General features: G+C 39.6%; 5 protein-coding genes across 5 annotated transcripts in view; 2 read left to right on the forward strand and 3 right to left on the reverse strand.

Annotated features, from left to right (window-relative positions):
* Nucleotides 1-13: 13 nt before the first annotated feature.
* psmg4 (proteasome (prosome, macropain) assembly chaperone 4) lies at nucleotides 14-2,076 on the reverse strand. The gene is made up of 3 exons (XM_033965333.2): nucleotides 1,885-2,076; nucleotides 284-359; nucleotides 14-191 (listed from the first exon to the last, which is right to left on the reverse strand). The coding sequence occupies exons 1-3, from the start codon at nucleotides 2,059-2,061 to the stop codon at nucleotides 70-72; spliced, it is 375 nt and encodes a 124-aa protein (XP_033821224.1). The 5' UTR covers nucleotides 2,062-2,076; the 3' UTR covers nucleotides 14-69.
* A 43-nt stretch (nucleotides 2,077-2,119) lies between these two features.
* bphl (biphenyl hydrolase like) lies at nucleotides 2,120-4,149 on the reverse strand. Its single transcript, XM_033965101.2, has 7 exons — nucleotides 3,965-4,149; nucleotides 3,551-3,654; nucleotides 3,270-3,436; nucleotides 3,044-3,197; nucleotides 2,833-2,964; nucleotides 2,528-2,651; nucleotides 2,120-2,449 (listed from the first exon to the last, which is right to left on the reverse strand). Exons 1-7 carry the CDS (start codon nucleotides 4,045-4,047, stop codon nucleotides 2,359-2,361), a joined length of 855 nt encoding a protein of 284 aa, XP_033820992.1. The 5' UTR covers nucleotides 4,048-4,149; the 3' UTR covers nucleotides 2,120-2,358.
* Nucleotides 4,150-7,668: 3,519 nt separating this feature from the next.
* LOC117369840 (dual specificity protein phosphatase 22-B-like) lies at nucleotides 7,669-17,290 on the forward strand. The gene is made up of 7 exons (XM_033965184.2): nucleotides 7,669-7,814; nucleotides 7,898-7,931; nucleotides 9,799-9,881; nucleotides 11,919-11,968; nucleotides 13,421-13,495; nucleotides 13,816-13,987; nucleotides 16,785-17,290. Exons 1-7 carry the CDS (start codon nucleotides 7,794-7,796, stop codon nucleotides 16,920-16,922), a joined length of 573 nt encoding a protein of 190 aa, XP_033821075.1. The 5' UTR covers nucleotides 7,669-7,793; the 3' UTR covers nucleotides 16,923-17,290.
* Nucleotides 17,291-17,883: 593 nt separating this feature from the next.
* On the forward strand, nucleotides 17,884-21,715 carry LOC117369532 (interferon regulatory factor 4-like). Its single transcript, XM_033964776.2, has 8 exons — nucleotides 17,884-18,116; nucleotides 18,322-18,508; nucleotides 18,978-19,051; nucleotides 19,353-19,482; nucleotides 19,553-19,639; nucleotides 19,779-20,153; nucleotides 20,498-20,610; nucleotides 21,053-21,715. Exons 1-8 carry the CDS (start codon nucleotides 17,919-17,921, stop codon nucleotides 21,209-21,211), a joined length of 1,323 nt encoding a protein of 440 aa, XP_033820667.1. The 5' UTR covers nucleotides 17,884-17,918; the 3' UTR covers nucleotides 21,212-21,715.
* Nucleotides 21,716-24,045: 2,330 nt separating this feature from the next.
* Nucleotides 24,046-24,689, reverse strand: part of exoc2 (exocyst complex component 2) — a 35,969-nt gene continuing 35,325 nt past the window's right edge. Inside the window, exons 27-28 of the mRNA XM_033964774.2 lie at nucleotides 24,421-24,480; nucleotides 24,046-24,351 (exon numbers count right to left, since the gene is read on the reverse strand). Of these exons, the coding sequence (XP_033820665.1) occupies nucleotides 24,258-24,351; nucleotides 24,421-24,480 (154 nt within the window). The 3' untranslated portion in view covers nucleotides 24,046-24,257. The remainder of the gene's footprint in view (nucleotides 24,352-24,420; nucleotides 24,481-24,689) is intronic.

Here is a 24,689-nt window from a genome sequence, read left to right on the forward strand (position 1 = left end):
TCCAGCAGTATCACAATGTCATCAAGCAGCTGCCTTTTCTTCACCAAATATAACCAAATATAAATGTGCTTAAAAACATTCAGGGTGAAGCTCGAGCTCTTTCTTGATGCGATTCTCCACTAAAAGGCTTAAGTTGCAGTCAGTTACAGCAAGACTGTAGCTCACAAACACCTGTTTTTTGGTCCTCTTTGCTGTGAAGAAATGGTTTTGAAAATTACAACATTATAAAAGATAAAATGTTGGGAAAAATTATGATGGTACATATGATCTTTTAAAAACTTACCTAATCTTTGTGCCAAGGTGTTTGCAGCTGTATTTGATGGATCCCCCATGACTAGTGAAGATAATGGCATTGAATCCTAGATTAAAAAAAATTAAAAAAGTATATATATATAATGATGTTCGAGTCTACATACCAATTTGGACAGTTAGGTTAGTTAGTCCATTATTCTCCACCAGTCCTCACAACTGATGCAGTTCCTTTTTATGTTCTAATTTTTAACTTGCATAGATGTGAAATTGCTTATAATGGCAGAGTTAAAGCTAAGGGCTTTTTTTCTGGTGCAGATTTTCTTTTCTTTGTCAGATTTATCAGTTTGATGGGAGAAATACTGTTGTTTCTGTTCTAACTCCCCGACTTCGACACCACTAACCACTATGGGTCGCTGTATTTACATGTACATCCATAAAAATCTGATCATCTTCTGACTTCTGGAGTTATTAGACTATAGAAATGTCATGTTACATCTGTGGAGAGTAATTGGATTTCTTGCTCATTGTTCACATCTGTTCAGGTTTGAAAAGGAAAATTATGCAAAAAAGGACACACTAATTTTGCACTAATTGCACGGAAAGGATATAATTGTATGTGTGACGTGCAGTCTTTCTATAAAAAAGGCAAACTAATGGGCCTGGCACAATAACAAGATGCATGGTATTGCTACAGAGAAATACCACCATAAATGATAATATTGAAATTACTTTCCATATTACAGGAAGACAGTATCATTAAAAGGCATGAGCTGTAACAACTAAATAGCAGAATTAATGATTAAACTGCCATAGAAGTTATTTAATCAACCCTCTAGAGGTAAAGTCTTACCCTATTAGATACAAATGAGCCAAAATCTCCCAACTTTTGCAAATAAATTATACACATGATGTTTGATCCTTCTGTGTGCATGTAAACACACAACAAAATCAGTAGAGTACAATGAAGTAAAAGTTTGAAAAGTACTGATTCTACAAATTCTAGGTAATTGTACTTTACTTAAGTAACTTTAAAAAGTGAATACTTTTACTTCACTATATTTTTAATTGGAATGAAAAGTATTTTCTATTATTGTTTGAGACCTGTATATAATAGGAGGGGTTGTTTTTAAGACGTCCATTATTTGAGCAAACAAAAGTATAAAAATTGATTCTGCTGCACAAAATTAAGCACAAATCTCTATCAGAACTACATTTACATCAATACAAAATACAAAATACTTTTTACTCTTTAAATACATTTTCAAACGGGTACTTTAATACTTTTACTCAAGTAGATTTGTCATGTGATACTTTTACTTAGTTTTGTTACCCAAGTAAAAGCTGGAGCAAAAAAAACTTGAGTATTTCTTCCATCACTGCATATGTGATTTTACAGACCATGTGCATGTGCCACTGCCTAGGAGTGCCCTGCAGGGGATGCACATGTTTCCTTCAGGATATGTGGATTTCCTTAGAAACTTGTTTATGAAAGTGAAAAAGCCCTTTATTCCTCCAGACTTCAGTTTATTTTAAAAGGCTATAGACATGGGTTAAGTTTGAACATTAGCAGACAGATCTATAGGCCTAATGCGTGTACACTGCGGTATTGCAAAGCGAGAACAGAGCACTTACATATCTGCTGCTCATCGATACAGCCAAGTTGGACAGGACCGGAGAAGAGCCGACCCAAAGGAAAAAACCTTCATTCAGCTTCATAACGTGGAAGTGAACGACCTGCTCCATAATCTTTTCAGAGAAGTTGTGCACAGATATGGACTCAAAGGACGCATTAGTTTCCATCTCGCTCATTTTGATTACTTATTTATAACGGAATCTAATAAACGCAGCATCTAAAATCACTCATCAAACACAAATAAAAAGTGACTTCCGGGTTTGCGCCAGGCGAAACCAATCGAGTTCTGCGCTGCATCGACTGATCGGCTCTTAGGCCTGGCACTGCTGATGGCACTTTGCTTTTCTATATCCACATTTAACGGGAATTTCCTTGCATATTAAAATGAAGTAGAAACATATTTATTGTAGTCTTTTCTCCCTTTTTTATGATGAGTACATTTGATTAAAAAGTGATCCTGTCCATTTCAAAAATCAGTCCTCAAGAAAGTCTTCCACCATTTTGTTAAACTCAGCTGCGTATCTCAAGTGAAGATTGTGTTTTCCTTCTGGCATCAGATGCAGCCTAGATTTTCAAAGAAGTTTAAGTTCAGGTTAGTGTCCATATTTTGAGTGTATACAGTTTACTCAGCGTTTGTCTCACCGAGAGTCTCTGATGTGTTTGAGAATGTACTGAGGATGGAAGCCAGGCACCATGGGGTCCTTCTCCCCATGAATAATAAGAGTGGGGCAGCTAATTAAAGGCAGATGGTTCATGCAGATATTTCCTGGGGAAAAAAGATATAATTAGTTACTGTTTACATCTATAAAAATGCAGCTTACAGGAGTTAGGCTGAAGCGATTTCTGCTCCTGCATGAGTAAACATTAAGTGCTGCTACTAAATAAATAAAAATAGCCTAAAAGTGTTATAGAAAATTAACAAAACATTTAAATTTAAATTGGCAAACCTTCTGGTCTTTTTCCAAGCTCTGAAATTCCTGTTACCCAGGCTTCCCAAGTTTTGGCAAAAACCTCAGCACCGTACACTTCCTCCATGGGCTGCCTCATCCTGGCGCTCCATCGGGACACGTCTTTCACAGCTGCAGAAGGTCTCAGTCAGAACAATAACACAACACATCAGATAATCTCTATAATGACCTCAAGTAAGTTTCCTCTCACCATTGTAAAGTTCCAGGTCCTCTTTAGAAACAAAAGCATTTGCTCCCCAAACAACTAATTTGTGGATCATGTCAGGATTTTTAGCCGCTGCAATCATTGCAGTGATACCTCCATCACTCCAGCCCAATAAAGAGAAATGACTGAAGCCTAAAGCCTGTAATGCAGGACACACATGATAGAAAAGCCAAAAAAAGAGGACAATACTGTGACGTCATAACACTCTAACCCTCATCAGATCCACAGCGTCCTTTGCATCCCTTTCAAAGAAGTCCTCTGGGAAGTCTCTCTCCGGGGGTCTGGATTTTCCGTATCCTCTGGGATCCCACCCCACAACTGTAAAGCGCTCCTTATTCAGATGTTTTAACTGTGGCTCAAAATCAGTCCGAGTGCTGCCTGCGGGACAACAGGGGCAGAGTATATGTCAGTCACCTGCATGCCACTTACCAGAGCACAGCTAAACTGAAAAATGAGTGGAGACAAAGAAGCAAAATAGTTTGTGTAACTTACCCAGAGCACCAGGAAGCAGCAGCAGAGCATGTTTTCCTTTGCCTGTCTGCTCATAGTACAGATCCACTCCATTGACATGCTTTTTGCCACCGGTCACTGTAGAACTGTGACAGAAGCACAAATAAAAGTTAAATAATAGGTTACACAAACACAAAACACTAGCTAACTGACCACAGGCCTAATGCAATTGTTTTGACTGGTCTATGTTTGCCTGTAGGCTGTTTGGCTGTTCGAGTTTGCAGACACATTGCGCCCTCTAGTGGATGACAGGGGGCTTGTGCGTGCTCTTGCGAGAAGAACAAATATCATAATTTCCTGAGTTGGTACTGGGTTAATTGCGTCTCTTTTGAAGAAATTAGTGAAGTGGCTTGACAGAAAAGACGCATGGGAACACCTAGACCTAGAATGAGTTACCAGTAAGTCTGTAGGGCAGCCATGGTTTTCCAAAAGTGAGGTTTGGTCGAGGTCATGCGTCCTCCAAGTAACAACAGTGCCATAATCCGGAGCGCTACGGAGTTTTGTGATATGACAGACTTTGAGTGGTTTAAAGACTCATTCACTCAGAGATTAGAAGAACTCCACGTTTACTGAACCAGGAAGTAACAGTTAGTTTGGTCTGGATACGTCGACATTTATGGAAAAAATGTTAAAGTGAAAGTAGCATTAAAATGTGCCAAATAGGCCAAACCAAACCAAACAGAATACCACGTGCTACAGGATATAAAATGACACTCTTGAAGGTTATAGTCTGTTGAAAATGACATAACCAATGAAATCTCTGCAGAAACACAAGCTACTGTTAAAGGAAGCACTGTGTAACTTTCTAGTTCTGGTGTCCTTGGAGATGTTGCATTGGACTGCTCCAAACTTAGCTATCTTGCATTTATTTCAATATGAGTGTGTTTTTATTGGACTCTTACTGTGATCAGGGTCACCACTCCATAGAAGAGACAAGCAGGTGATGTCAAACTCATTCTGGGACTGTTTTGTGCTCTATTGTGGAATTGAAATGTTCATTACAGAGGTTTAGGGCAGTAGTCTCCAAAGTTACGCCCCAGAATTAAGTCACATATTGTTTAAATGCAGTAGATTGTTGTTTATTAATCCTATTTAGACATTAAATTTCATAAGATTGGAGAAAAGTCGCTAAAACTAGTACCAGCACTTCTTTTTCTCCACTTAAAGCACTGCTAGAGAAAGTATTTTTAGTATTTTTACTTACCCGGGACCCTGCTTGACAAAATAAGTCAAAGTAAATAATATCACTTGCAGCTGCTTCACAGTAGTACCATATCTGTGTTTACTCCTGTCTACTTCACTAGTATATGAGATACAGCTGTTGAGAACAAGTTTCTCCGGGGACTAAATCAGTACAAGATTTAATAAGTGTGATAGAAGATGGATGAAGTATGTGCTTCATTTTGAAAAAGTCCTGTCTTTTTTCCAAATGCAGGCTTTCCAAGGTTTGGTTAAAACCTCAGCGCTCCTCCATGGGCTGCTCCACCGGGCCATGTCTCTGACGCCTGCAGAAGGTTAGGTTATTATTATTATTATTTTATTTATTTATTTTTATTATTATTATTATTTTTTAATGCATTTATTTATTTATTTTTAAGCTGTCATACCATCCAGCAGTTATTGAAAAGACTGATCTATGGAGCTCAACATTGACTACTCACCCTCCAGCCCTGGAACAACATTTCTCATCCATTTTTTCCATAGACATTCTGGGGAAAAAAACAACAACAACATTATATTAAAAGTTTGAAAGTTTGCTCAGGCTTAACCAGCTACATGGTAACTAATGGCAACAAAACCTATAATTTTATTTAAAATCTGTTTCTGAAACATTTTAAACCACTAAGTTACTGAAGCATTTTTGCTGAATCTTGAATGTGAACGTAAAAATGAATGTAAAATTTACTTCTGGAACCAAAGCAGGTGATCACTGTTGAGCTCCATAGAAGCTAGAATTTATACTACATATATGAGGGTTTTGTGCTTATTGTAAAAAAACATAATAACTGAACTTTTTTTCATTTACTGATAGAGGAGGTAGTGAACTTTTGTTTCACATGGATAGACTCAGTAATTACACAGATATTAACTGTAAACCAGGTCAACAAATCTGCAATCTGCCAATTCTACCGATGTATTCTGACCTGATTTTACTTAAATTATAGGAATTCTAGAAAGTAGTGATGACACGTGAGTCTAATTACACTATTCGTTATGTTTGTTGATCAGAAAAGCCCCACACGCAATGCGCAGACATACACCCACGCAAACAGGGCAATGCGTCTAGGGCAATGGTGCGTCATGCCTCCTGTATGTCTCTGTTTGCCCCGTTACACACAACATGGGAGTCTACACATCTTCTTCTCAGGCAGACAGCTTTTTGTAAACGCCTCCACTTGAGCTTTGCCTGTCAGTGAGTGAGTGTGCGTAGTGCCACATGCCGTCAACCACACAGATACACACACACAAACACTCACTTACATACACAGGAACAAAAGGCAGTGGGGCTAAAAATACCTCCATCACTTCAGAGCTAGTGCAAAGATAGACTCAAGAGCTTACGGGAAATACTGCAAATAATGTACTCGATAAACAAGTTTTTATAGAGATCACTTTTTCCAAGCTCATCTTCAGTTGTTTATCCTCACTGTTTACTTTGGCCTTGCATGACTTCATTTTTACTAGTTTGCACGGACTTAGTAAAGCGTATCCAAAATTTGAATATGTGTGAAAGAAAGCAGAACAATTTTACAAGCTATACAATATGATATACAACAATAAAAATATATATCACTACAGCAACAGCAGTGGCAGTACGTAACTAAGTAAAAGTAGTAAAGTGCTGTACTTAAGTATACATTTTAACTGTACTTTATTTAAGTACAGTTTACTTTTACTGCACTACATTTGAGAGCAGGTATCTGTACTTTATACTCTACTAAATTTTTGAACTGCACTGAAAAGTAAAAGTATTTTTTTATTATAGTCTGAGACCTTCTGAAAAGGCTGAGGGTTTATTTTAAACACGTTTATAACAAATAAAAATATACAAATAAAACAGCTTGGAAAAAATATTGCTTTATTAGATCTTTATTAGATCTCAAAATCTGTGTGAAATACGTCTATTTTTTATTCTTTAAGTATATTTTTAAACGGGTACTTTAATACTTTTACTTAAGTCGATTTTTTCAGGTCATGCTCTTACTTTTACTTGTGTATTTTTTTGCTCTTGTATCTGTACTTTTACTCAAGACCCGTGGATATTGCTCGGTTTCAGATGACATCACAACATTGTATAAGCCAATAACAATGAATACGGATACTGAAGGAACAGCTAAAATAAATATAGTTAAAATGCATTTTTATATATTTATATAGTAAGTTATTGGATCTACTCACAAAGAGAAATGATCCAGTTCAACATTTGTGTATTTATGTTTTAAATATTTTAGAGTAAAATCTAAGGTAATCAACAGGAAATGTAATGGGATATGTCCACGTAATGGGATAATCCGCCTGTGTCATTCATATAAAACGTTCATTTGTGAATTCTGCTTTTTATATACAGTATCTCTTAAAACTCCATTTAAAGATGCAGCTTTTCTCATGAAGAGTCTTGCATGCGCTCGTCCCTGCAGAGATGTTACTGCTATTCCTATGTCTGTCCCACACTATGGCCTTATACTTAACAGCATCTATGGAAAAAAACAGCTGATGCCAAGTTACAGATTAGACTGAAATGCACGCTAGACGTCAATGTCATACTGTGGGATGTTAGTAACCTCTCCATAGAGACGAGAAAAGTTACACAATGCTCCTTCATTCACCCTGGCCTAGACTGACATCAGCCAATCATGGACTGCTCCTTGTATGGCGTCTTCTCTCTGCAGGCGATAGCCTGACTGTGACCCACTGTTGGATGACATCGCAGTGACCTTTGACCTTCTCCCATCTTTGTCTGTTTTGGTATGTGCTCATCCACATCGCATGACCACAGCCGGGCCTAAATATAAACAACCAAGCCTCTACTAAGGTCATGTTACGTCAGTCCAGTCTGTACTCTCCATCACGCCCCCACCTTCCCCCCTTTTCCTATCCTGAGAGCTGTACGATATCTTTACCATGACCTGGAGACTTTCAAACGTGGTGCTCCGGTCTCAGTTGGTGCAGGAAGCTCGTCAGGCGATTTGGAAACGATTGGATTGTGGGATCATTGTGTGAAGAAATGGGGAATGGTATTAACAAGGTGAATCTGTTTGTGAGCACATCTGAAAAACCTCACTCTCTTGTTTTTAATGATTTTGTTTTGTTGTGTTTTTAATGTTGTAGGTTCTCCCCGGTCTTTATCTCGGCAATATCAAAGGTAAGCCCCCCCCTGTCTCCCCCCCGCCACCCACCATTTTGATTGCTACTTCAGGCTTGTTTCAGTTCCTTGTGAAAATATTAAATGTGGTAGAATGCTACGGTGAGTTTGGTTTCTATTAAAGTGAATAGGTGAGAAAGAAAACACAAATTTTGAGCTAAAAGTCACATTTGTGGTGAATTTATTCCTGTGTGGGTTCGTATGAAGGAGGAAACAGGGCTGATGCTGGTTCAGTTCAGAGGGGAATGTCCCACAGCCGTATGGGGGCGTCCCTCTATGAACCGCTCTGCCTCAAACACAAGTATTAACCTGTTCTATCTGTGTTAAATTTAGAGCATAAAATATTTAGGGGAATTCAGGAAGTTTACAAAAATATATGACTTGCTATTATTAAATGATTCACACAGTCTGTCCTCCCAGGACAGGAGGTGTGACTCTGAGAGACACTTTAGGAACAATTAGACTATTATTATTTTATTATTGTTTACTTTGTTTATTATTTTAAACATGTCAGCTTTTAAAATAACTATAATCAGCCCTATGCAAATTACAAATAGTTTAAAATGTAGTTATTTAATTTTTATATGGAAATAGATCACCAATATTGACTGCTTAAAATTCAGGAAAACTCATGTTTCGGAAAATGCTTTTTTATCATATTAAAAATAGAAAACCTATGTGCACACGACCAGTCAAAAGTTTGGACACACCTTCTCATTCAATGTTTTTTTTTTCTTTATTTTTACCACTTTCTGCATTTTATATACAAACAGAAGACATCAAATATATGAAGTAAGATATGTGGAATTTTGTAGTAAAGAAAAAAAAGTTAAATAACTCTACTAAATATTTGTGTTTTTTTTTTACATTTTATATTCAAATCCTCAAAGTACCCAACCTTTGCTTTGTCAAAAACATATAGAGCAGAGTTCTTCTTTTCTTTACTATATAATCCCATATATCTTACATAATATATTTGAAGTATCTAAAATGTAGAAAGTAGTAAAAATAAAGAAAAAAAAAAACACACTGAATGAGAGAGTGTGAAACGTTTGACTGACACTGTACATGTTTATGTTTTTATAATCTGTCCTTGGAAAGAGTAATTTAAGGAGTACATGACCTTCGTGCTAACTACTTTTTAATCTCATCATACGTCAACACTTGTCTTTTATATCACACAGATTATAACCACAGTGTTACATAATAGTTAGTGTGAAATCCAACAAACTAATGAATTAACTTCAGTGTAACATGTGAGCAGGGGTCCGGTTGTGTTTTGGCTCTTCTTGATATCGACCCCATGTTGTGAGTACTGTAGAGTAGTGTATATTTGTACATATACAGGTCATATACAGGGGTCTGTGCTCACTATCACTGCCAGGTGGTGAGCTGACACCTCATAAAACGTTTATTTCACACTCAACACTTTTAGACCTGTGTCATTTAGCAGCCACAGTTATATAAGACTTAATGCAGACACATCTATCTATTTATATCAAATGTTCTTGATGCCATTGTGTGAAATCAGTGCTATACCAGGTCTCAAAATGCTAAGGCGTGCAGCATATAAGCAAAACATGAAAAATGACCTCAGGATACATCTGTCCAAACTAGAAAACATTTGGCTTCCTTTTAAAGAACAAAATTTGATTAAAAGAATTACTGTTTCTTGCTTTTGGGACAAGCTGCTGGGCTGTTTTAGTATCATGGTTTTCCGGTTTTTCTTTCAGTTCAAAACCAGAGCAGCAGCTTTGAGTCCAAAATTTGCTTGGGAGCTGTTTGGGGAGGGTGGGTGATGATGGGTAGAAACATGCTCAACCATATTTGTGTGTTTTTGTTGTTTTGTTTTTTTTTTATTTTGCAGATGCACAAGACAAAGAGCTGCTAAAGGCCCATAACATCACCCACGTCCTGTCTATCCACGACAATGCCAGCCCCGTGCTGGAGGTGAGCAGGCCGACCTCGGTATCTGCCACTGTAGATATATAAACTTCAATTCCAAAAAGAGTGTTTAGAAACAGTTCACTCAATGCAAAATTCACCCAGACTAAAATATTTAATCCTACAGTGAAATGTGTGTGTTCTGTCTTACACTGAAAGAAGCCACAGCAAAAACGTAACCATTTAACCGTCTATTTTTATTATGTTACAATTTGTCAACAATATGGGCCGATTGCGCAAATTTCAGTTTTCAGTTTCTGTTGTTTTCTGAACTAAAGGTGCACTGTGTAACTTCTTAAGACACCTGCTAGTCTCCGTGGAGATGTTGTTGCATATATCTAGCATTTATGTCATTACGGGGTGTTTGCCTAGCTCAGAAAAACATACATTCTTACTGTGAATGTGCTCGGCTCTCGACAGATCTGAGCCATATTGCAATGCTCTACTGTGGGACATTCTAGGCAAAGCAATGACATCTCCACGGAGACTAACAGGTGGCATAGACCTCTACCAGGAAAGTAACGTAGTGCAACATTAATATGATTTTGCTTTTGTTTAATGATAAAAGTAAAGGTTTCAAAAATTTACTGACATAAGTAGATATTAAATACACTTATTCAGCCATTTTCTTCCTCTTATCCGGGGCCGGGTCACGGGGGCAGCAGTCTAAGCAGGGACTCCCAAACTTCCCTCAGCCCAGACACCTCCATTGTATCCTGAGTCCCAAACCAAAACCATAAAACATAATTCTAATTAAAATATACCCTTTTTTTAATTGGAAAGAACACACTCTGAGTATTTCCGATATTGTTTCGGAGGCTGTAAACGACGATTTTCAGAGTCCACTTTCAGAACTTTCACGTTTTCGAAGATGAAAAGTGCTCTGAGCTTTCATTGGACTTTCTATCTTCATGTTATGTTTCAAAACACTCAAATGAAATGACAACTTCCATAACAGTATCACTACCCAGACTGGTTAACCACCAATACTAGACATGAGACTGGTTTTGATACAGGAGAAGGGCCAGACCTGTAAACTTTCAATTATTGTTTTGCCTGGAATGTTACACAGCGTTAAACTCTCCTATTTTCGTGGTGACAGGACCAGGGAGGGGTCAGATCTGTGGATCGGCGGCCCTGCTCACAATAAGAATGCATGTTTTTCTATGTTGTTTTTGCAAAAAAACACCTGTAACTGAATATGTTTTATATTGTGCTGTGTAAACATCTGGTAATAAGGTAATAGCATCTTCATAGAGGTCAGAGAAAGGTTACGTAGTGCCTCTTTAAATACACAGATGTCATGTTGACATCTGTGGTAATTATGAAGGGCAACAGTACAGATGGAACGGCTGTTTTGCATAACCTACAGACTAACGGTCACTGATTGATTTCTTGGAAGACAACAATGAGAAACCACCAGGTATTCGCTCTGATGCACAACGCCAAATTTAACAATTTAATCTGTTTAAAATGCATTTATGTAAAGAAAAGTTTTGTTTGTTTTTTTAAGCTGAAGAGAACATTTGGCTGCCTCGATTATAAATACAAAAGTTTACACAATTAAGCTGTGGTTACAAATCACTAACACGTTTATATTCCTACTGTCTGATGTTTATAATCAACAATATCGAGCCTGATGGAAGAATAAATAGCACCATGTCTCTAAATCCACATAATATACATTTACAGTATTATATCCCTTGCTCGCTGATCCATAGCATCAGTTTGATTGTCTGACGTTTTGTTTCATCAGCCAAATGTATCTGATCCCTCTACTGAAATAAAGAGTCTCTTGAGTGTAAAACGCTGCCTCATTAGTTAGTACATGGTGAACCCACTTCCATGTCTGTCCCAGGAGAAGGTGCAGGGGTTTTTGTGGTGGTGTAGTCATTTCAGGACACGCTGGTTTCGACCCAGGGCCCTTCTGCACGTCAGCTGGCAGGTGTCACCGCTCTGAGACGGGTCCGAAACAGGATGTGCGCTTTGAATATTTTATTGATTTTTCAGAAGGATCTAAATTGTTTTACTTGTATTTTTTAGGACATCACGTATCTCTGTATATCTGCATCAGATCACTCCAAGCAAAACCTGTGAGTAAATCAGTCTCATACAGGAATTCTCATCCAGAACCTGAACATTTCATACTCTGAAATAAGACATGGGACCCCGTTTGTTCAGTGGCGGGAAAAGTACATCATTTTGTAAAAGTACAGATAACGGAGCAAATAAATACTCAAGTAAATGCAAAAGTATCACATGAAAAAAAAAAAAAAAAAAAACTTAAGTAAAAGTATTAAAGTACCCGTTTGAAAATGTACTTAAAGAGTAAATGGTAAAAGTACTTTACAGAGAGTTTAAAACTGTTTTTGATAAAGATTTGTTCTGAATTTACTCAACAGAACAATTTAATTATTTTTTTTCCTAACTGTTTTTATTCATGTATTTTTGTTTACTCAGATTATGAACATGTTAAAAATAATCTCTCAGACTTTTCAGCAGGTCTCAAACAATAATAAAAAATACTTTTACTTTTCAGTCCTGTTCAAAATGTAGTGAAGTCGAAAGTACAGATATTGCTCTCAAATGTAGAGAAGTAAAAGTAAAAAGTATACAGTGTAGAATTTACTTAAGTAATGTACCGATTTTTTCTTTTTCACTGAAGTACAGTATTTTATTACTTTTACTTTGTTACATTCTGCCACTGCATTTGTTCTGTGTGTGTTTGCTTACCGCTCTGAGGAGTCTGTATTAATACACTGAGTTGAACAGTTCAGCTTGAGTTTACCATTAGCCCCAGTTATTACAAAAACAAATAGATTAATCAATGATTTCCTTTTTCACCTGATTTTACCTGATCTATTTCTGCTTGTGTTGTTCCTGGGCAGGACACGTACCCACTTCCGGTCTCTGTATGTGTCCCATTTGCTCAGTGAGATCAATGTCACAGACTTTCATTGAGCTTCAATTAGAGGAGTGAGGAAACAGAGGAGTGATAATGTAGAGAATAAGAGGCGAGGAGATAAAATATTTTTTTCTGAATCAGTACTGACAGTTTCACTCACAGTGGAAGTGCATGTGGAAAGTATGACTCAGGAAAACTTATGAGGACAATGTGTTTTACATGCGACCGAGATTATCAAAACTTCAGAACATTCAGGGGCCGTCCTCAAAAGCAGAGTTTCCCAAATGGGGTAGAGGGACCCGTGGGGGTACATGAGCACTTGCTAAGGAGTACTTGGACTGATTTTAGATATAAAAAAAGGTATCTCTGAATAAGATTTGTATGTAAGATATGCTTTCAAGTACATGTTTGTAGGATAGATTTGGCATATTATAAAAACAGGAAAATATAAGTTATAATTGGCACTGTACTAGTAAACAGATTTATAATTACTAAAGAAACACCAGTACAGTTAATAGAGGGTACTAAAAACACTTAAGGGATGCTTGAAACAAAAAAGTTGGGTACCACTGCTCTAATGATATAAAATGAAACGATTTACACTATTTAAAACTGCATTGTATTTTGTATTTGTTTCCAGGACGCAGTACTTTAAAGACAGCATTATATTCATCCATGAGTCCAGAATGAAAGGAGAAGGCTGCCTTGTTCACTGGTATGAGAAGTTCATTCAAGGGGCATTATGTAACTTCCCTGGTGTAGTGGAGAGTCTGCCCCCTGCTGGTTTCAGTGGGAAAGACTTTGCCTCATATGTTCCACAGTATCGCAGTAAACTTAACTCGGAGATATGCAGGTGATGCCATGTCATGTTTTTCTAGATATAATTACACTTGTAAATGAATAAATCCATGCTAGATTCACTTAATGCCATATTGTGGAACATTCAAATCAAAGCAAAAAAGTTACATAGTGCATCTTTAAGTCATTCAAATAAGCACAGTAGAGTAATGACACAGTATTGCCTCTATGTGTCAGTGTGGCAGGCGTGTCCCGCAGTGTGACGCTGGTGGTGGCCTACATCATGACAGTGACGGGACGGGGGTGGGTGGAGTCTCTGGCTGCGGTCCGAGCGGCCAGACCCTGTGCTGGACCCAACCTGGGCTTCCTCCGACAACTGGAGGAGTTTGAGAACACTGAACTGGCACAAGTGAGTATAGGGCTCAAGGATGAACGTGATCAACCAAAGCTCTCCAAACTATAAGTATCTCTATGATCTGACAGTGTCTCTAACCCAAACTGCACTGACCTCACGCTTTGAGGGGAAATACAGAGAAGTACTAGTGAACTCCGTATGTGAACAATGGCAGATTTAAAACTGAAATGATTCACAAATGCAAAAGGAACCTGCTGTAAACCTAAAAACTGGTTGACTAAGCACTCATTAACATAAAGACACTCTGCACAAAGGCTCTGGTTTTTAGCCTTTATCCCCCAGCACAGTCCTGCAAAGACCCCGTCTCTTAACCTGCTCAGACTTAACCAAATTACATGTTTTTAAACCTGACCCTTGTCCTAATCCTAAACATAACCTGATCGTGCAATAAACTATTGTTAGAAAAATGAGTGTTTCCTTGCACTGCACTGATGCAAAGTGTATGTTAGAATTAGAGATTTTTTGTCAGACAGGAAAGTTTGTTTACCTGAATTACATGTTTCAGCTACTTCCTGTAACCTTCCTCAGAAGCATCAAGTGGTGGTATGATGATGGTGTACGGATGGTGTAGTGAACAACATGGACCATCCCCTGAGCTTTTGAACCACAGAGAGCAGACAGTGCACGTCTGAGATCAGTGAGCTGCAGGACAGAACGTCACAAGAACTCCTTCTTCCTGACTGCCGTAAGACTGTACAATGAGGAGGTTTATGGAAGATGAAGATTTGAAGAGATCTACAATCTGAATTTCCCCTTAGGGATAAATAAAGTTTTTATTTTATTTTGATTGGTGTAGTGACAGTGTAATTATGGTGCGTTAATGGTGTAGTGATGGTTTAATGTAGTGACAGGGTAGTGATAGTGCTGGTGTAATGATGGTGTAGTGACGGTGTAGTGATGGTGTAGTGACGTGTAGTGATGGTGTAGTGACGTGTAGTGACGGTGTAGTGACGTGTAGTGACGGTGTAGTGACGGTGTAGTGACGGTGTAGTGACGGTGTAGTGACGGTGTAGTGACGGTGTAGTGACGTGTAGTGATGGTGTAGTGACGGTGTAGTGATGGTGTAGTGACGGTGTAGTGACGGTGTAGTGACGTGTAGTGATGGTGTAGTGATGTGTAGTGACGGTGTAGTGACGGTGTAGTGACGGTGTAGTGATGGTGTAGTGACGGTGTAGTGACGTGTAGTGACGTGTAGTGACGGTGTAGTGATGGTGTATTGACGGTGTAGTGATGGTGTAGTGACTTGTAGTGATGTGTAGCAATGGTGTAGTGATGGTGTAGTGATTGTGTAGTGATGTGTAGTGACGGTGTAGTGATGGTGTAGTGACGTGTAGTGACGTGTAGTGACGGTGTAGTGATGGTGTAGTGACGTGTAGTGATGGTGTAGTGACGGTGTAGTGATGGTGTAGTGACGGTGTAGTGATGGTGTAGTGACGTGTAGTGACGGTGTAGTGACGTGTAGTGACGGTGTAGTGACGGTGTAGTGACGGTGTAGTGATGGTGTAGTGATGTGTAGTGACGGTGTAGTGATGGTGTAGTGACGTGTAGTGACGGTGTAGTGATGTGTAGTGACGGTGTAGTGACGGTGTAGTGACGGTGTAGTGATGGTGTAGTGATGGTGTAGTGACTGTGTAGTGACGGTGTAGTGACGTGTAGTGACGGTGTAGTGATGGTGTATTGACGGTGTAGTGATGGTGTAGTGACTTGTAGTGATGTGTAGCGATGGTGTAGTGATTGTGTAGTGGTGTGTAGTGACGGTGTAGTGATGGTGTAGTGACGTGTAGTGACGGTGTAGTGATGTGTAGTGACGGTGTAGTGACGGTGTAGTGACGGTGTAGTGACGGTGTAGTGACGGTGTAGTGATGGTGTAGTGATGGTGTAGTGACGGTGTAGTGACTGTGTAGTGACGGTGTAGTGACGGTGTAGTGATGGTGTATTGACGGTGTAGTGATGGTGTAGTGACTTGTAGTGATGTGTAGCGATGGTGTAGTGATGGTGTAGTGATTGTGTAGTGATTGTGTAGTGACGGTGTAGTGATGGTGTAGTGATGGTGTAGTGACATGTAGTGACAGTGTAGTGACGGTGTAGTGATGGTGTAGTGACATGTAGTGACATGTAGTGACGGTGTAGTGACGGTGTAGTGACGGTGTAGTGACGGTGTAGTGGTGTTGGACATCAGACAGTAGGAAGCGCAAGCTTCCCCCACTTTCAAAACCAAATAAAATAGCCAACAAGACACAGCACTACACCGAGGAAAGATACAGGAAGTTGCCAAAATATGTAAAGCAGGTAAACAAACTCTCATGTCTGACAAAAAGAATCACTAATTATAAGTTTAAAGCTGAACACAGAATGAAACTTTACCAAAGAAAGCATCCAGTGTTTGGCATAATGGCGCTGTGGGACAAAAAGGGCATCCCGCTTCATTAAAAGAATTCCTTCTTCAGTTATGGCAGCTACCAGATGTTTAATGCAATGTATTACCAGCTCTGTTGAAGATTTATACTGAGGCATTTTACTTACTACTACCTTACTGCTGCTTTTACTACTATTTTGCAACTGAATATTGTCTGTTTCAAAGGAATCTACTTGTGTCCCATCATTTTTTTCACTCTTCGCTTCTATAGTTACTTCTTTAGAGACATGACGTTCACAGCCAGCCTTTTTACTTTTAGCGATACTGTTACTTTCAAAATGTTATTCCTATCATCCTCTCAAATTGTTCTCCAGAGCCAAAGATTAGCAGTACACTTCTTCTCATACCTAACTACATTTCTTCTCTTCCCTGCAGTATCGTGATTGGTGGAAGGACCGTTATGGAAAGAACTTCTTCAATGATGATGAGGAGGTCGCTCAACTTTTGATAAAAAAATATCACAGCACCAGTGAAGGTGTGATGACAAACATAACACCTCGATTAGCAACTTGAGTTTGTTTGTTTGACAAAAGTATCGTGGTAAAGATGCTCGTCTTGGACCATTCAGATCTGTGGCTAGCTACACAGGGGGACAAAACAGAGTAAAAAACCCAGCAATGACACGAGATCCTAAAGTCATATGAATGGGGAATTTTACATGTCAATAACTTGAATCCCCATTAGGTGTCATGCCCTTGATACTAACTGTCACAACAGCACGCAAGGCCAGTCAAGCGTAAGCCCTCTGCTGAGACCACACCAGAGGCTCAGAGCGTCTGCACCGTGTGATGTGCTCCCATTTCACATGTATATAAACGCAGTCGTGAACTTGTGTGTGCTTTTTATGTTCTTGTATATTTACTAATTTATCTTGTTTTATTATCACCTGATTTTAGATTTTTTGGAACATATAAATAAAGGTTTGACACATAAAGATTGTAGACATGGTTTGATTACTTCATAACAATAAACAGGGCATTACTTATTACATGAATAAATGGTGTTGATCTACACTTACACTCTACACACACACATTTATTTATTTTTTTTCTATAGGCTACATTCTCTTCTATATGAGTTCTTGATAAATCTTATTTGCTGAGTTTGCTCTGCTGCCCAAAGCCTGACGTCTCATCTGGGTGAATATAAGTCAGTGTTTCGGGTTAATGATGATGGCTCATTGTTATTTTTGTTGCCGTGTAGTTTTTGTAAACTTTTCTCATTTCAAAGAAAGAGTCTCCGTCCTCCACGTGTGACATGTGTGATCAGGTGAAGCAGGTTTCCCCTGTGTGTCACTGAAGAGCAGTGCGCGCGCACAGGCAGGTGCGTCCCCCCTCAGTGTGACCCGCCCCGGGCCAACGCTTTTAAGCGCACGAGCCTCATCATCTACACTTAGAGATCGCGCGGGTTTCGAGTTTCAGGTGAGACCATCTCCAGAGTCATAGTGAAGAGGAGACTTGAAGGAGAAGTTTGAACACGTGAGCGCATTTCTCAGGCCTGGAGCTGGATATGAACTCTGATGTGGAGTACGGAGGCTCGGGCAGCAGCGGGAACGGCAAACTGCGCCAATGGCTCATAGACCAGGTGGACAGTGGCAAATATCCGGGTCTCGTGTGGGAGAACAACGAGAAAAGCATCTTCAGAATCCCCTGGAAGCACGCGGGCAAACAGGACTACAACAGGGACGAGGATGCCGCGCTCTTTAAAGTAAGGAAACAGCATCTGTGCAGTGAATCTGCAGTGAATGTGAGAATAAAAGAATCAGCACAGACCTGCTACACGTGCACCATCCACATAACGGATGTTTCATTAAACTGTAAATGTTTCATGTGCAGGGTGCATGTTTGCAGCAGTTTGCACTCTGCAGCCTTCACTCTGTGTAACGTAAACGTCTTTAACCTCATGTCCACAGGCCTGGGCTCTGTTCAAAGGGAAGTTCCGCGAGGGCATCGACAAACCGGACCCCCCGACCTGGAAGACGCGCCTGCGCTGCGCGCTCAACAAGAGCAATGACTTTGAGGAGCTGGTGGAGCGCAGCCAATTGGACATCTCAGACCCATACAAAGTGTACCGCATCATCCCAGAGGGAGCTAAGAAAAGTAAGCTCTGAAATGTGCTTATTAGGACGTGTTTAGCTCCGCATCCAGCCATTACTTTGCACCTGCTGCGCCTTCTTCACTTGCTACATTTCATAGTATATGTGGACTTTTTTTTTTAAAGTTTTGCTTAAAAAAATATTTTGCAATAATGCTCAAAAGTAAGTGAATATGTATTAATATCAAATAATAACTTTTTGCACTGGAGAAAAGTCGCCGGTGACTTTGTGTTAAGCAAATGAACCAGTGATGTTGGGCTCATAGTGATTCTCTTTTCATTTTATAATGCTTTAATTAATTATGTAAATGATTATATGTGGATTATACAGGCTGCAGACTCACTGCAGCAGCTTGACCTGTTCCTGCTCTTTCATTGTATATTTATTATTATTTATTTACTATACAGACTGTATAGGCCTGAACATAAAAGACTGCAGACTGATTGCAGCAGCTCTTGTTCCTGTTCTTTCAGGGCCCAGACCCGAGGACAGTCCCCTGAGCCCTGTGCTGTATCCAGTGCAGCCTCCGTACCCTCTGCAGACTCCGGTACTTTCACACATTTGACCATCATCCACTCTTCTGTTTGTGGGATTTGTTTTACTGGTAAAAGCTAAGCCTTAGGAAGAAAACTGTGTAAACTCTTATATACCAGTCTTATGTTTGCTGGACAGCGTGAGACAGTATTATTTGATCTGAAATAAATACATTTAAAGTTGTAAGGGCACTTTGTGTAATTGTATTAGTAAGGTAACTCTTTGTACCATCAAATTTTCATGGAGATTTCTGAATTTAAAAAGCCTTCAAAATAGAAAAGCATAGATGCAAAGTGTGACAGCTGTGTTTGCAGATGCAGCCGTACATATCGTCTCCAGACTGTGGATGGAGGGACTACTGTCAGGACCAGGAGCTGTCCTATGCCCAGTGTCCCTTTCCCCCACATGGCCTGCAGTGGACAGCAGCTTCTCCCATGAACAACGGTATAGACACTAGCCCCATCACGATTAGCACCTTTGTGCCATACTCTAAACTTCCCCTCTCTCTGTGCAGAGTACCAAATACGAGCCTCCTTCTATTCATTAGGTCCATCTGATGGTCAGCAGCTCCCCAGCATAAGACCTACAGATCCTCTCACAGGTACCAGCACTGGAGACTGTACAGAAAAACACACTGATTATATACTAAAATATAAACTGTATAAAAGTAGTAATAACATTGAGTTAAAATGTCCAAATGAACAAAACATAAAACCTAAACATGCTCTTTCTCCACACAGACCCCCGCCTTCACGTGTGTGTGTTCTACCGGGACACACTGGTCAGGGAAGTGACCACCACTAGTGCAAAAGGCTGTCATATCTGCCCGTACAGCCCAGAGGAGAAGCACTTCCTGCCTGCAGGAGGACCAGAGCTAGTGCCCCTCCCTGTCAGGTGCATGTCACCACACAGCTCAGAGGAGAGCCCCCCCACACCTCCTGCCAGCCTGGAACAAGGGGTGCTGTTATGGATGGGCACTGATGGACTGTACGCCCAGAGACTGTGCCAGGGCAGGGTGTATTGGCAGGGGGGGCAGACCCCATATGGAGACAAGCCCAACAAGCTGGAGTGGGACGTGCCCTGTCGACTGCTGCACACACAGGACTTCATCTCAGGTAATGCTTTGAGCGTGTTCATCTCAAAGAGCAGGCATCTCCCCCCAGCAGTACAGTCATAAGGGGTTTTGTTCTACAATTTTCATAAAAACTGAACTATTGTGAGTCAGCACACATCTGCAGTGACTTTTTAAACTGAGTGAGTTAGTCACATGACCACAGAGACACACTCAGATTCCACCCACATGCTTAAAGCACCAAACATCTGACAGTCTGAGAGCTAATTGTATTTGCATACCAAATGTTACAGAAAGTGACAGGAGTTTCCAGAGAGATTTGCTCCAAAGGTCACACCACTAAAACTGAGGTTCTTCTGAATTTATCTGAACTTTTGTGTGTTTCAGAGCTGCAGAGTCTCGGGCTGCATGGGCGGCCACTGCCTCGCTTCCAGGTTGTGCTCAGTTTTGGTGATGAGTGTCTGGACCCACAGAGACACAGAGGGTCCCTCACAGTCCAGGTCAGATATGGCCCTTACCTGTGCTTTTATATGCACCTGTCAGCACCTGTCAACATAACAGGCCCAAACTAGGGAACACAATACAAAATAATACTGCCTGAAACTAGTGAAGAAGTGAAAGTTTTGTAAACCATGACTTCTCTTTCCAGTGTTCAAATGTATTACAACGTTTGACACATGAGCCACCAGTGTGAGCCATGGAATCACTGTAATAATCTTATCTTATCACATCATAGAATGTCCCTCTCAGGTGGGGGCAGGAATCAGTGTTACTCACTCAATTATACCTTATCTTACTTAAAGCAACGCTGTCCCACAAAACATGCAACATGTTGAACACAATATGGGACAGTGTCCATGAATCCTTGTATCTGTTCAGTTATGTAATGTGAAACCCAGTAAGCGTTTGAGATCATCAAATTAAATGTGTTTGCATGTCCAGGTGGAGCCGCTGTTTGCATACCAGCTTCTGTACTGCGCTCAGCAGACCAGCAGCCATTATTACCGTGGATACGAGCACCCAGGACTCGCTGAGCACATGGCCCACCCAGAGGACTACCAAAGACCCCTCACACACCACAGCAGCAGCCTGCAGGACTGACCTCTGCTGGACCAAGAGACTCAAAACTACTGAAAAGACAGGAATATGGACAGTATTAGTGTGTTTTTGGTATGTGTTTTATAAAGTGAACTTCTGGCTTCATGAAGAAGAGCTAATGCTCTATGTACATAAAAAGGGAGTGGCCACATGCACAGCAGGCTGCCCCAGTGGCATTGAATGAGTCTCTATATGGGACAATAAGATTATGAAGTGTACCTCAACCATACAGTATTTTAATATTTCACCAAAATGCCACAATAGCCTTTGTGCTTCAAACGCTGCCTTGTTGTCTTACGTTACATTGTTGTACAAAGACATTTTTATGAGACACTATATTTACAAAATCTAGTTGGAAAATGCAATGACCTGAGCCAATGAAACAACTCAGGGAACCTTATAAGCTTTGTCATTTGTATCAATTCCCATGATATTTTCCAATGTTGTATCTGAGAAGTGTATTTCGATGGACTGACAAACCTGCTGTAAAGACACCCGGCAATAAACGGCTACAGTGCCCAAACTGTAAGAGGAAATGTGGTGAGATGCTTGATCATAAACAGCGGTGACATCAGAGGAAGAGAATGGCTCACGCTCTGCGCTTCAACTCTGCTCTTCCTCACGTCTCTTACAAACATGTTACCACTTCTCTGGAAAACTTTGGGGCATTCTGCACCACTACATAAACAGTTTACCAGAAAGACAGGAAAATGTGAACACAGCAGACATGGGAAGCCTCCAAACAAGCAATAACAAGTATAGTAGCTCACTGACTATACAGACTGTACCTACTCACTGACAACTGTGTAGACAACATGGTAGAATACATGTGTACATCATGGTTAGGCCACAATGCAATGAACTGAAATTCAAATAAACAGTCAAGATAAATGATGCTAGCTAGTTTGTGAGATGAAATACAAAAAATGAAAAGAAAATGTAAAAAATAAAACTATATTAACCCCAAACTATATCAGATTTCATACGCGGTTACATCAAAACTCCCCCCGACACGACAGCTGTTACTGTAAACCAGAGGTAACGAAAAACGGATAAGGTTTTACGCTTTGAACTTGTTTTGTGAATGAATCTGTGGGTGGACACAGAGCTAAGATTAGAACACAGAGCACCAAAACATCATCTGACACTTTGGTTTGGCTTTCCCCTACATGGGAACCAGATTCAAGTTTGCTGTAAGATACATGATAATAAACATCAATACAGAAGCATAGAGATATTGTGGATTAGATTCTTGAGAACTTTAGGGTAACTTCCCCTTAAAACCACATGTATTGAAATAATGTTGCCAACCCCAAATCCAGTTAGTCATAGTCTAGCTCCAGTTACCACAACAGTAAGATCTACATTCAATAAACAACATGATCATAACTTTCTTTTGCCACAGTCTAGTCTGGGCCTTTGCTCGTCTCCAAAACCAACTCTCGCCCACACCCTAAAACGCCCTCCTCCTCCCTGTAACCATAAGCCCGTAACCTATATGATCACATGGCCTTCGGCACGAGAGGGGCTCCACAGATGATTGTAACATTCTGGCAAACTGCTTACTAATGTGGGGCAGGGAGTGCACTCCAAACAACTGTCACTGATCAACATCAGTCAGAGCAGCACTACGGTGACAAACTGCCTCTTTAGTACCAGTCCATTTAGCAAGTTATTACAGGGCTCATATTTGGCTATTTTCTGATCTATGCTATAATGGTTCCTCATCAAAAACAGACCTGGAGTTGTGTTTTGTTTAATTCACACATGTTTAACACACAAATCATATTTAAGATGGGTTTTTCTCCAAACTGAAAACATTCAGTTCCACTTTGTGATGTCATGTGGTAATACAGGAAGTGCTCCACTGTGTTTTTAAACTCCATACACCTTCACTATTCTAGGTCTGAATTTGTATGATTTCACACCTACAATTACGAATCTCTACGCAACTAAAAGTAAAAGGAGCTGTTAACTTGAAAACTACCACTTCATGACATCACAAAGTGGAACAGAGCATTTTGAGCTTTGGAGATGTAGTTGGACTAATACCAAAGGATTACTCAAACATACAGTATTTATACTAACAATATCTGTTACCAGTTAACCATCATTTTTTGGTAACTTGTGCAAACTGGGACACCTCACACATGGTAGTTTCAAAGGGGGTTTTATAGAGCAATGTATTTAAACCCATGTGAGCTTATTTGTTAACTGAGTCTGTTTTAAAGGTCCTATATTATGCAAAATGAACTCTTGTGAGCTTTAAGTCATGTTATAATGCTGTTACCTCCTTAAAAACATACCTGGAGTTGTTTTGTTTCACACATGTTTGAGTAACACTTTATTATTAGTCTGTCTACATCTCCAAAGCTCAAAATGCTCTGTTCCACTTTGTGATGTCATGAAGCGGTAGTTTTTAAGTTAACACCTCCTTTTACATTTAGTTGAGTAGAGATTAGCAATTACAGGATTGAAATCATACAAATGATTCCAGTGAAGCTCTATGGAGTTTAAAAACACAGTGGAGCACTTCCTGTATTACCACATGATGACATCAGAAGTTGTTTTCTGTTTGAGAGAAGAACTCAACCTAAATATCCAGGGTTTGTGTGTTAAACATGTGTGAATGAAACAAAACTCATGAATGAATGAAACAAAGGAAACTACATTATAACATAGATCAGATAATAAGTAACATGAGTCTTTTAAACACATAAATGTTCTCATGCTCTTTGATAATTGGCTTCCATTTATTAAGGCCACAAAATGCAAATCTGTAATCTCACGTGGTAAAATTAAAACTTCAGTTACACTACACAGACAGATGAAAAAAGGAGCCGTTCTAAACATATTTATTATTTTATTACACACTTTGGACATTTGTAGACAGTATGAGTGCTCTTAAATAATTAGCATAACTCACACTCTCCTGGGGCTGCCATGCGTGCTAACAATGAAATACATGTATTTAGTGTGAAATTCAAAGTGGTTAGCAATGATTAGTGAGCAGATAGCAGAGGTTAGCTGACTGGTTTAGCAGTGTCGTTTATCTCTTGATGGGCTGGATAGATGAAGGCTGGAAGCACGTGAGCTGAAGCTGCATGGAACTTTTGAACTTGTTTAACAGCTCCTCCAGTAACCTAGAAAAATAAATATTAATAACTAGATGCAACTGATAGATACTGTAGCTGGTTCTCAGAATGACTTACTTCTTATCAGCCCCACTCGGAAGCTGTGGAAGAGTGTCCAGTGAGTGTTTGAAACTCACACTGTAAGCAGAAAATGTATTAGTTTGGCAAGTTTAACAACAAGTAAACTTTTATATACTGTTAAACTATATGATTTTTAAAGAGTGAGTAAAGTCTGAGTCTTTGTAAAGTCTCAGTGAGTCTTTGTAATCTTTTTTTGAAAGATCTTGACCTATACAAAAGTAATTTAATGGCAATATTTTAGTAGGAAAAAGCAGCCCTCATTGTTT

The sequence above is a fragment of the Periophthalmus magnuspinnatus genome, chromosome 4 (genome assembly GCF_009829125.3).
Source record: "Periophthalmus magnuspinnatus isolate fPerMag1 chromosome 4, fPerMag1.2.pri, whole genome shotgun sequence".
Classification (NCBI taxonomy): domain Eukaryota; kingdom Metazoa; phylum Chordata; class Actinopteri; order Gobiiformes; family Gobiidae; genus Periophthalmus; species Periophthalmus magnuspinnatus.